The sequence below is a fragment of the Oncorhynchus gorbuscha genome, linkage group LG22 (assembly GCF_021184085.1).
Source record: "Oncorhynchus gorbuscha isolate QuinsamMale2020 ecotype Even-year linkage group LG22, OgorEven_v1.0, whole genome shotgun sequence".
Taxonomy (NCBI): domain Eukaryota; kingdom Metazoa; phylum Chordata; class Actinopteri; order Salmoniformes; family Salmonidae; genus Oncorhynchus; species Oncorhynchus gorbuscha.
Window position 1 is genome coordinate 52,024,913 of NC_060194.1, and position 12,008 is coordinate 52,036,920.

The 12,008-nt window shown below is 43.8% G+C and overlaps 1 protein-coding gene across 1 annotated transcript in view; it reads right to left on the bottom strand.

The window, feature by feature from the left end:
* Positions 1 to 9,711: 9,711 nt before the first annotated feature.
* LOC124009634 (charged multivesicular body protein 5-like) overlaps positions 9,712 to 12,008 on the bottom strand; it is a 31,476-nt gene continuing 29,179 nt past the window's right edge. Inside the window, exon 8 of the mRNA XM_046321636.1 lies at positions 9,712 to 10,104. Coding sequence (XP_046177592.1) covers positions 10,054 to 10,104 — 51 coding nt within the window. The 3' untranslated portion in view covers positions 9,712 to 10,053. The remainder of the gene's footprint in view (positions 10,105 to 12,008) is intronic.

The following is a 12,008-nucleotide window of genomic DNA, read 5'->3' on the forward strand; positions in this document are numbered from 1 at the left end:
CCTACACACTGCTGCCTCATAGGAACACATAGGAACCTCCCTCCTACACACTGCTGCTACATAGGAACCTCTCTCCTACACACTGCTGTCACATAGGAACCTCCCTCCTACACACTGCTGCTACATAGGAACCTCCCTCCTACACACTGCTGCTACATAGGAACCTCCCTCCTACACACTGCTGCCACATAGGAACCTCCTCCTACACACTGCTGCACATAGGAACCTCCCTCCTACACACTGCTGCTACATAGGAACACTCCCTCCTACACACTGCTGCCACATAGGAACACATAGGAACCTCCCTCCTACACACTGCTGCTACATAGGAACCTCCCTCCTACACACTGCTGCTACATAGGAACCTCCCTCCTACACACTGCTGCCACATAGGAACACATAGGAACCTCCCTCCTACACACTGCTGCTACATAGGAACCTCCCTCCTACACACTGCTGCTACATAGGACCCTCCCTCCTACACACTGCTGCCACATAGGAACACATAGGCACCTCCCTCCTACACACTGCTGGCTAGGAACCTCCCTCCTACACACTGCTGCTACATAGGAACACTAGGAACCTCCCTCCTACACACTGCTGCCTCCTCCTCCTATAGGAACACATAGGAACCTCCCTCCTACACACTGCTGCCTCACATAGGAACCTCCCTCCTACACACTGCTGCCACATAGGAACACATAGGAACCTCCCTCCTACACACTGCTGCTACATAGGAACCTCCCTCCTACACACTGCTGTCACATAGGAACCTCCCTCCTACACACTGCTGCTACATAGGAACACATAGGAACCTCCCTCCTACACACTGCTGCTACATAGGAACCTCCCTCCTACACACTGCTGCTACATAGGAACACATAGGAACCTCCCTCCTACACACTGCTGCTACATAGGAACATCCCTCCTACACACTGCTGTCACATAGGAACCTCCCTCCTACACACTGCTGCTACATAGGAACACATAGGAACCTCCCTCCTACACACTGCTGCTACATAGGTACCTCCCTCCTACACACTGCTGTCACATAGGAACCTCCCTCCTACAAACTGCTGTCACATAGGAACCTCCCTCCTACACACTGCTGTCACATAGGAACCTCCCTCCTACACACTGCTGCCTCATAGGAACACATAGGAACCTCCCTCCTACACACTGCTGCTACATAGGAACCTCCCTCCTACACATTGCTGTCACATAGGAACCTCCCTCCTACACACTGCTGTCACATAGGAACCTCCCTCCTACACACTGCTGTCACATAGGAACCTCCCTCCTACACACTGCTGTCACATAGGAACCTCCCTCCTACACACTGCTGCCTCATAGGAACACATAGGAACCTCCCTCCTACACACTGCTGCTACATAGGAACACATAGGAACCTCCCTCCTACACACTGCTGCTACATAGGAACACATAGGAACCTCCCTCCTACACACTGCTGCCACATAGGAACCTCCCTCCTACACACTGCTGCTACATAGGAACCTCCCTCCTACACACTGCTGCTACATAGGAACACATAGGAACCTCCCTCCTACACACTGCTGCCACATAGGAACCTCCCTCCTACACACTGCTGCTACATAGGACCCTCCCTCCTACACACTGCTGCTACATAGGAACCTCCCTCCTACACACTGCTGCCACATAGGAACACATAGGAACCTCCCTCCTACACACTGCGGCTACATAGGAACACATAGGAACCTCCCTCCTACACACTGCTGCCACATAGGAACCTCCCTCCTACACACTGCTGCTACATAGGACCCTCCCTCCTACACACTGCTGCTACATAGGAACCTCCCTCCTACACACTGCTGCCACATAGGAACCTCCCTCCTACACACTGCTGCTACATAGGAACCTCCCTCCTACACACTGCTGCTACATAGGAACCTCCCTCCTACACACTGCTGCTACATAGGACCCTCCCTCCTACACACTGCTGCTACATAGGACCCTCCCTCCTACACACTGCTGCTACATAGGACCCTCCCTCCTACACACTGCTGCTACATAGGACCCTCCCTCCTACACACTGCTGCTACATAGGACCCTCCCTCCTACACACTGCTGCTACATAGGACCCTCCCTCCTACACACTGCTGCTACATAGGACCCTCCCTCCTACACACTGCTGCTACATAGGACCCTCCCTCCTACACACTGCTGCTACATAGGACCCTCCCTCCCACATAGGAACACATAGGACCATCCCCCCTACACACTGCTGCTACATAGGACCCTCCCTCCTACACACTGCTGCTACATAGGACCCTCCCTCCTACACACTGCTGCTACATAGGACCCTCCCTCCTACACACTGCTGCTACATAGGACCCTCCCTCCTACACACTGCTGTCACATAGGAACCTCCCTCCTACACACTGCTGCTACATAGGAACCTCCCTCCTACACACTGCTGCTACATAGGAACCTCCCTCCTACACACTACTGCCACATAGGACCCTCCCTCCTACACACTGCTGCTACATAGGACCCTCCCTCCTACACACTGCTGCTACATAGGAACCTCCCTCCTACTCACTGCTGCCACAGGCCCATCAGCTTGACACCTCTAATAACATAATGTGTTCGGTACAGAAGCTTGTACAGGATAACTTGTACAGTGCCTTGCGAAAGTATTCGGCCCCCTTGAACTTTGCGACCTTTTGCCACATTTCAGGCTTCAAACATAAAGATATAAAACTGTATTTTTTTGTGAAGAATCAACAACAAGTGGGACACAATCATGAAGTGGAACGACATTTATTGGATATTTCAAACTTTTTTAACAATTCAAAAACTGAAAAATTTGGCGTGCAAAATTATTCAGCCCCCTTAAGTTAATACTTTGTAGCGCCACCTTTTGCTGCGATTACAGCTGTAAGTCGCTTGGGGTATGTCTCTATCAGTTTTGCACATCGAGAGACTGAACATTTTTCCCATTCCTCCTTGCAAAACAGCTCGAGCTCAGTGAGGTTGGATGGAGAGCATTTGTGAACAGCATTTTTCAGTTCTTTCCACAGATTCTCGACACCCTCATTCACACGTCTCCTCCTGTCTTCAGCTCACTCTGCTTACACTTTCTACCATTCTTCTTTAACAAACCATCTCCCTTTTTCCCACTATTTTTAACCGACTCAAGCTCACCATCTCCCTCCCTCCCTCTCTCAGACCTCCTCTGCCTCTCATTTTCCCTCCATTCCTCGTCCGGATTCCAAGTACACTTCTCCTGACATACATCTTATTCTTGCTTTCTCAAGGGACGCCATTTAACCAGCTGTCACAATCTCTGTACAATCAGCACGTACCCCTCGGGATGTAGCACTCAACAGTACATCCCAATTATAATGCAGCTGCTTCGTCTCGATGTTATTCTTTATCAAAATCTACCAAGGCGCTTTTCAATTTCAAACAAGCGTTCTCTCTGCCTTCCTTCTTCAACGTCACTCCCCGGTCCCTCTGGGGAAACATGAGAATAATGTTGCTCTGTAACCTCCTCCCTAGCCCCTTACATTCACACCACTATTGCCACATTCAAAACTGCGATTTCGGAACTTGGAAATCTCAGACTTCAGTGCTTTCTAAACAACTGGGTACTCGGAGAAAAACGAGCTCCGACTGGGAAAAATCTATTTGAACAGTCATCCAACTTGGAATTCTAACTTCTAACTCTTCTTCTTCAGGCCTCTTTGTAGAGCTCAGACTTTCCGACCTGAAAATCATCAAGTCGTCATTATTTGAACTCATATTTTTCAGAGTTCCCGAGTCTTTTGAACACGGCACAAGTTTCCAACATGACCTGAAGTGTGTGATACACATGGTGTTATAGGAGGAATTGAAGGTGGAGCATATATGGGTGGTGATAAGTGCCAGAATTAAGCCTTGTGAAGCTACTGACACCTCTCACCAAGTCACCTAACGTCTTCCTAGCGCCATAAAATACCTCCATGAATTACCATGGACTGTCAATGGAGACGTACACGTCATTTAGACGTAGTGTTCAAGTCATGTAACGTGACACATCAAGTGTCAGTTTGCTTGTAAGTTTATTATTAAAGATCATGAACGCCTTAAAAATGTCGACATTTACATTACATTTAAGTCATTTAGCAGACGCTCTTATCCAGAGACATTTGTTACGCGTCACGTGTTAGTTGAAGTGTCTGTTTAGTTTATTATTAAAGATCTCACCATGTACATTACCAATCAAAAGTTTGGACACACCTACTCATTCAAGGGTTTTTCTTTATTTTTTTACTATTTTCTACATTGTAGAATAATATTGAAGACATCAAAACTATGAAGTAACACATATGGAATCATGTAGTAACCAAAAAAAGAGTTACAACATACGCTGAGCACTTGTTAGCTGCTTTTTCTTCATTCTGTGGTCCAATTCATCCCAAACCATCTCAATTGGGGTCGGGTGTTTGTGGAGGACGGGTCATCTGAGGCAGCACTCCATCCGTCTCCAGTACCAAAGTTGTATATAGACTTTCTTTTCTCTACTGTGCCATTGACTTGGGAATGGGAATTGATGGGAAATGATGTAAATATATCACTAGCCACTTTAAACAATGCTACCTTATATAATGTTACTTACCCTACATTATTCATCTCATATACATATGTATATACTGTACTCTACAACATCGACTGCATCCTTATGTAACACATGTATCACTAGCCACTTTAACTATGCCACTTTGTTTACTTTGTCTACATACTCATCTCATATGTATATACTGTACTCGATACCATCTACTGTATGCTGCTCTGTACCATCACTCATTCATATATCCTTATGTACATGTTCCTTATCCCCTTACACTGTGTATAAGACAGTAGTTTTGGAATTGTTAGTTAGATTACTCGTTGGTTATCACTGCATTGTCGGAACTAGAAGCACAAGCATTTCGCTACACTCGCATTAACATCTGCTAACCATGTGTATGTGACAAATAAAATTTGATTTGATTTGATTTGACTTGATTGTGTTATTGACTTGTTAATTGTTTACTCCATGTGTAACTCTGTGTTGTCTGTTCACACTGCTTTGCTTTATCTTGGCCAGGTCACAGTTGTAAATGAGAACTTGTTCTCAAATAGCCTACCTGCTTAAATAATGGTGAAATAACTTTTTTTTTAAAAGCTACAGTTGAAGTCAGAAGTTTACATACACTGAGGTTGGAGTCATTAAAACTAGTTTACATACACTTAGGTTGGAGTCATTAAAACTAGTTTACATACACTTAGGTTGGAGTCATTAAAACTAGTTTTTCAACCACTCCACAAATGTCTTGATAACAAACTAATTTTGGCAAGTCTGTTAGGACATCTACTTTATGTATGACACAAGTAATTTTTCCAACAATTGTTTACAGATTATTTCACTTATAAATCACTGTGTCACAATTCCAGTGGGTCAGAAGTTTACATACACTAAGTTGACTGTGCCTTTAAACAGCTTGGACATTTCCAGAAAATGATATCATGACTTTAGAAGCTTCTGATAGGCTAATTAAAATAATTTGAGTCAATATGATGTGTACCTGTGGATGTATTTCAAGGTCCACCTTCAAACGCAGTGTCTCTTTGCTTGACATCATGGGAAAATCAAAGGAAATCAGTCAAGACCTCAGAAAAAAACTGTAGACCTCCACAAGTCTGGTTCATCCTTGGAAGCAATTTCCAAACACCTGAAGGTACCACGTTCATCTGTACAAATAATAGTACACATGTATAAACACCATGGGACCACACAGCTGTCATACCGCTCAGGTGTGAGGTGCAAATCAATCCCAGAACAACAGCAAAGGACCTTGTGAAGATGCTGGAGGAAACGGATACAAAAGTATCTATATCCACAGTGAAACGAGTCCTATATCGACATAACCTGAAAGGCCGCTCAGCAAGGAAGAAGCCACTGCTCCAAAACGCCATAAAAAAGACAGACTACGGTCTGCAACTGCACATGGGGACAAAGATTGTACTTTTTGGAGAAATGTCCTCTGGTCTGATGAAAAAAAAAAAAACTATTAATGACCATCTTTATGTTTGGAGGAAAAAGGGGGATGCTTGCAAGCCGAAGAACACCATCCCAACCGTGAAGCACGGGGGTGGCAGCATCATGTTGTGGGGGTGCTTTGCTGCAGGAGGGACTGGTGCACTTCACAAAATAGATGGCATCATGAGGGAGGGAAATTATGTGGATATATTGAAGCAACATCTCAAGACATCAGCCAGGAAGTTAAAGCTTGGTCACAAATGGGTCTTCCAAATGGACAATGATCCCAAGCATACTTCCAAAGTTGTGGCAACATGGCGTAAGGACAACAAAGTCAAGGTAATCATTCTCTCTGCTATTATTCTGACATTTCACATTCTTAAAATAAAGTGGTGATCCTAACTGACTTAAGACAGGGAATTTGTACTAGGATTAAATGTCAGGAATTGTGAAATGGAGTTGAAATGTATTTGGCTAAAGTGTATGTACACTTCAACTGTTTATAGAGTATGATTATTTCATTATATTAAAGACATTCATGTGTTCGTATGTCTGGGACACAGCACTGTGTGGATTAATATAATATGATTATTATATAATTATATTATAGACATTCATGTGTTCGTATGTCTGGGACACAGCACTGTGTGGATTAATATAATATGATTATTATATAATTATATTATAGACATTCATGTGTTGGTGGTGTGGGACACGGGACTGTGTTGACTATCTGAGGATACTTTATTGAGCTATCCAGTCCATCATGTAGAACTGGTTAGTTAACCCACAGAGTCCAGTCCATCATGTAGAACTGGTTAGTTAACTCAGAGTCCAGTCCATCATGTAGAACTGGTTAATTAAACCCACAGAGTCCAGTCCATCATGTGGAACTGGTTAGTTAAACCACAGAGTCCAGTCTATCATGTGGAACTGGTTAGTTAACCCACAAAGTCCAGTCCATCATGTAGAACTGGTTAGTTAACCCACAAAGTCCAGTCCATCATGTAGAACTGGTTAGTTAACCCACAGAGTCCAGTCCATCATGTGGAACTGGTTAGTTAACCCACATAGTCCAGTCCATCATGTAGAACTGGTTAGTTAACCCACAGAGTCCAGTCCATCATATAGAACTGGTTAGTTAACCCACAGAGTCCAGTCCATCATTTAGAACTGGTTAGTTAACCCAGAGTCCAGTCCATCATGTAGAACTGGTTAGTTAACCCACAGAGTCCAGTCCATCATGTGGAACTGGTTAGTTAACCCACAAAGTCCAGTCCATCATGTAGAACTGGTTAGTTAACCCACATAGTCCAGTCCATCATATAGAACTGGTTAGTTAACCCACAAAGTCCAGTCCATATATTATAGATAACCTACTGTAAGTTTACCAGAACAAGAGGAGGACGAGGATCCATACCAATAAACCATTTTTGGAGAATATTTTGTTTCGAGTGAGTTTGTTGTTTCTTACAGAACCGTTGTCGGGGTCAGATTAAAGGTCATTTCTTATTGCTCGGACACATGCAGCGTTTACCGTGGATGCAGTCTTCCATTTCATTCACACTGTAAAGCTTCAACAGATTCAACTTCAGCTAGAGCTTCAGACTCCAGTAAACAACAGAGAACCCTGAACACACCGGCCAGCCGCACAGCTAAACCCTCCACCAAGAAGAAGAAGAGGAGGAGATATCAACCTGTTTAAAAGGAGAAGATGAAGCAGCACAATATCATGTTGATCAACATTTAGAAAACCGGAACTCGGTTCCTTTATTACATTGGCTTCCAAAAACCAACACACATCTTACAGACAGGAAGGAATGTTCCTAATATCTGGACCAATGGTTTCAGTCATCACTGTTATATTAGTACAGACTAATTAATACTGAACAGGACAATACTTACTGAGGAGGGGGTGGGTAGCCTGAGTGCCAGTCTGTTTGTGCTATCATGCTAACTCCCTGGCACGCCAAATGGTTGGCTTGACAATGGAAACAATGGAGTTGTCAAAAACACAGGCCTAGATTCAATCAGATCAAGTGTTAAAATCACAGGCCTAGATTCAATCAGATGAAGTGTTAAAATCACAGGCCTAGATTCAATCAGATCAAGTGTTAAAATCACAGGCCTAGATTCAATCAGATCAAGCGTTAACGCCGATAGCAGACACCCACATGTTTTGGTGGCGTAGCAACCGTGCTGGTGAGCAGCTGCTGCTGAGATCAGTCACGAAGCCACACCCACCTCACTTATGTTAGAAGTTCAGAAGGAAGTGTAGGCCAGGGCTATTCAACACTCCCTACACTGCACCACATTCAGTCCACATTCAGTCATCAGTACAGATCCCTTGATATCGGAGTTTTAGATAAACTGAAAGCTAACTTTGCAACGAGATTTGATGAGTTTAAATCCCCACAGAGGTGGTGCAGTTTATTCTCTACTGATAGGAAGGAGAGAGACTTCTCCACAAAAACTAGTCAACTGAAATATGCATTTTTGTTCAGTATAGTTGAATAGCCCTGGTCTAGACTATATACACTGTAGATATGCAATTAAAAAATCTGCCGTTTCCAGCTAAAATGGTCATTTACAACATTAACAATGTCTACACTGTATTTCTGATCAATTTTATGTTATTTTACTGGACCAAAATTGTGCTTTTCTTTAAAAAACAAGGACATTTCTAAGTGACCCCAAACTTTTGAACGGTAGTGTACATGTACAACTGTCTCTTTAGTGTTAGTTTCCTGACACATTCCATTCCATTGTTAGTGGACCTTTCTCCCTCTGTCATGTTGGGGTGGTTGTTCCTGAGGGACGCTAGCAATAGTGGATCATATTAAGCTAATGTTTTACAAGTTGTGCAACAATGGGACCTGTAGCCTATTTGAATCAAGGGCGATTTAAATAAAAACATTGCCTGGAATCATTTATTTTTTATTTAAAGAAATGATTGGGGGTTGGGGGGGTGACACGAATTGACCTGTTCTGAATGTTGGGGGGGGGGGGGCATGTCCCCTACCCCCCGTGGTCATTTCGCCTATGATGTGAATCATTATGGAACGCAGACCACACATCGCAGTTGATACCTGGAGCCTGGTGCACGGTTCAAGACGACTGGACCGTTGTCATCACAGTTCCACGATTAGTGATGATTATTAGGATAGTTTTAAAGGACTACTGGCCAACCCCTACTGTACACTTTTCTCCCCTTCCAATACTTCATGGATTGAACAACTGAATATGACAACTTTTAGGATGAATCAAACCACTGTAGTTTTGATTCACCAATATATTTAGTGCATAAAGGCACTCCAAACCTGATTTTACTTTCCTAACCCTAAATAATATACAAGATCAGAGCATTTTAAAATAATCAATTGGAAAAGGAAAGAAATGTATGTATTTCCATGGCTTCCTGTCATTGATCCCTAATACTCTGAACCTTCTCTCCGTATATTCCACTGAGTCTGTTGAGAACATTCTAATTAAAGGTACACCAAGTTTAAAGGGATGGCTTTAGATAAATGTAAACCCTACCGGTAACAATATAAACTCATCTCCAAAACAGCATCAATACCTTAGTAATACAGTGGTAGTAAGTTATGTAACCTGTTCTCAGGTCAGATCATTGTAATGTAGAAATGTTACTCTACATATAAAAGTGTAGCAGGGATCTGTAGTTTTATGTAGCAGGGATCTGTAGTTTTATGTAGCAGGGATTTGTAGTTTTATGTAGCAGGGATCTGTAGTTTTATGTAGCAAGGATCTGTAGTTTTATGTAGCAGGGATCTGTAGTTTTATGTAGCAGGGATCTGTAGTTTTATGTAGCAGGGATCTGTAGTTTTATGTAGCAGGGATCTGTAGTTTTATGTAGCAGGGATCTGTAGTTTTATGTAGCAGGGATCTGTAGTTTTATGTAGCAGGGATCTGTGGTTTTATGTAGCAGGGATCTGTAGTTTTATGTAGCAGGGATCTGTAGTTTTATGTAGCAGGGATCTGTAGTTTTATGTAGCAGGGATCTGTGGCAGACCAAACTCATCCACCAGAACGCCATCCTGAAAAAACAAGAAAATACGTGTTAAAAAAACCCTAGAGTCAATGTCCGCACCCCTGCTGAAATAATTAGCATAATACAAAATAACAATGACATATCAGTCAGTTCAAGCTCGAGATATGTTTTTTTAGCCTGGGCTCCATCTCAACCCACCGCATCAACCGATGTCGGCATTCTGCATCCGTGGTGAAAGGAGACAGAGCTAGAGGGGTGTTTGTCAGACCATGAGACGTTCCGAAAACCGCCCTTCTCACAAATTTGTCTGCAGCGTACGAACGATTTGGGCAACATACTAGTAGCCCCTCTATGGAAAGGTGGGACTCGCCCGAACATATTGGCTGTTTTGCTCTAGGACACCCACAAGCCCCAAAAGACTAGTATGAAGGTAGCTGACTAGTAGGAAGGTAGCTGACTAGTAGCTGACTAGTATGGAGATAGCTGACTAGTAGCTGACTAGTATGAAGGTAGCTGACTAGTATGGAGGTAGCTGACTAGTATGGAGGTAGCTGACTAGTATGAAGGTAGCTGACTAGTATGGAGGTAGCTGACTAGTATGGAGGTAGCTGACTAGTAGCTGACTAGTATGGAGGTAGCTGACTAGTATAGAGGTAGCTGACTAGTATGGAGGTAGCTGACTAGTATGGAGTTAGCTGACTAGTAGCTGACTAGTATGGAGGTAGCTGACTAGTATGAAGGTAGCTGACTAGTAGCTGACTAGTATGGAGGTAGCTGACTAGTATGGAGGTAGCTGACTAGTATGGAGGTAGCTGACTAGTATGGAGTATAGCTGACTAGTATGGAGGTAGCTGACTAGTATGGAGGTAGCTGACTAGTATGGAGGTAGCTGACTAGCTGACTAGTATGGAGGTAGCTGACTAGTATGGAGGTAGCTGACTAGTATGGAGGTAGCTGACTAGTATGAAGGTAGCTGACTAGTAGCTGACTAGTATGGAGGTAGCTGACTAGTATGGAGGTAGCTGACTAGTATGGAGGTAGCTGACTAGTATGGAGGTAGCTGACTAGTATGGAGGTAGCTGACTAGTATGGAGGTAGCTGACTAGTATGGAGGTAGCTGACTAGTATGGAGGTAGCTGACTAGTATGGAGGTAGCTGACTAGTATGGAGGTAGCTGACTAGTATGGAGGTAGCTGACTAGTATGAAGGTAGCTGACTAGTAGCTGACTAGTATGGAGGTAGCTGACTAGTATGGAGGTAGCTGACTAGTATGGAGGTAGCTGACTAGTATGGAGGTAGCTGACTAGTATGGAGGTAGCTGACTAGTATGGAGGTAGCTGACTAGTATGGAGGTAGCTGACTAGTATGGAGGTAGCTGACTAGTATGGAGGTAGCTGACTAGTATGGAGGTAGCTGACTAGTATGGAGGTAGCTGACTAGTATGGAGGTAGCTGACTAGTATGGAGGTAGCTGACTAGTATGGAGATAGCTGACTAGTATGGAGGTAGCTGACTAGTAGCTGACTAGTATGGAGGTAGCTGACTAGTATAGAGGTAGCTGACTAGTATGGAGGTAGCTGACTAGTATGGAGTTAGCTGACTAGTAGCTGACTAGTATGGAGGTAGCTGACTAGTATGAAGGTAGCTGACTAGTAGCTGACTAGTATGGAGGTAGCTGACTAGTATGGAGGTAGCTGACTAGTATGGAGGTAGCTGACTAGTATGGAGGTAGCTGACTAGTAGCTGACTAGTATAGAGGTAGCTGACTAGTATGGAGGTAGCTGACTAGTATGAGGTAGCTGACTAGTATGGAGGTAGCTGACTAGTATGGAGGTAGCTGACTAGTATGGAGGTAGCTGACTAGTATGGAGGTAGCTGACTAGTAGCTGACTAGTATGGAGGTAGCTGACTAGTATGGAGGTAGCTGACTAGTATAGAGGTAGCTGACTAG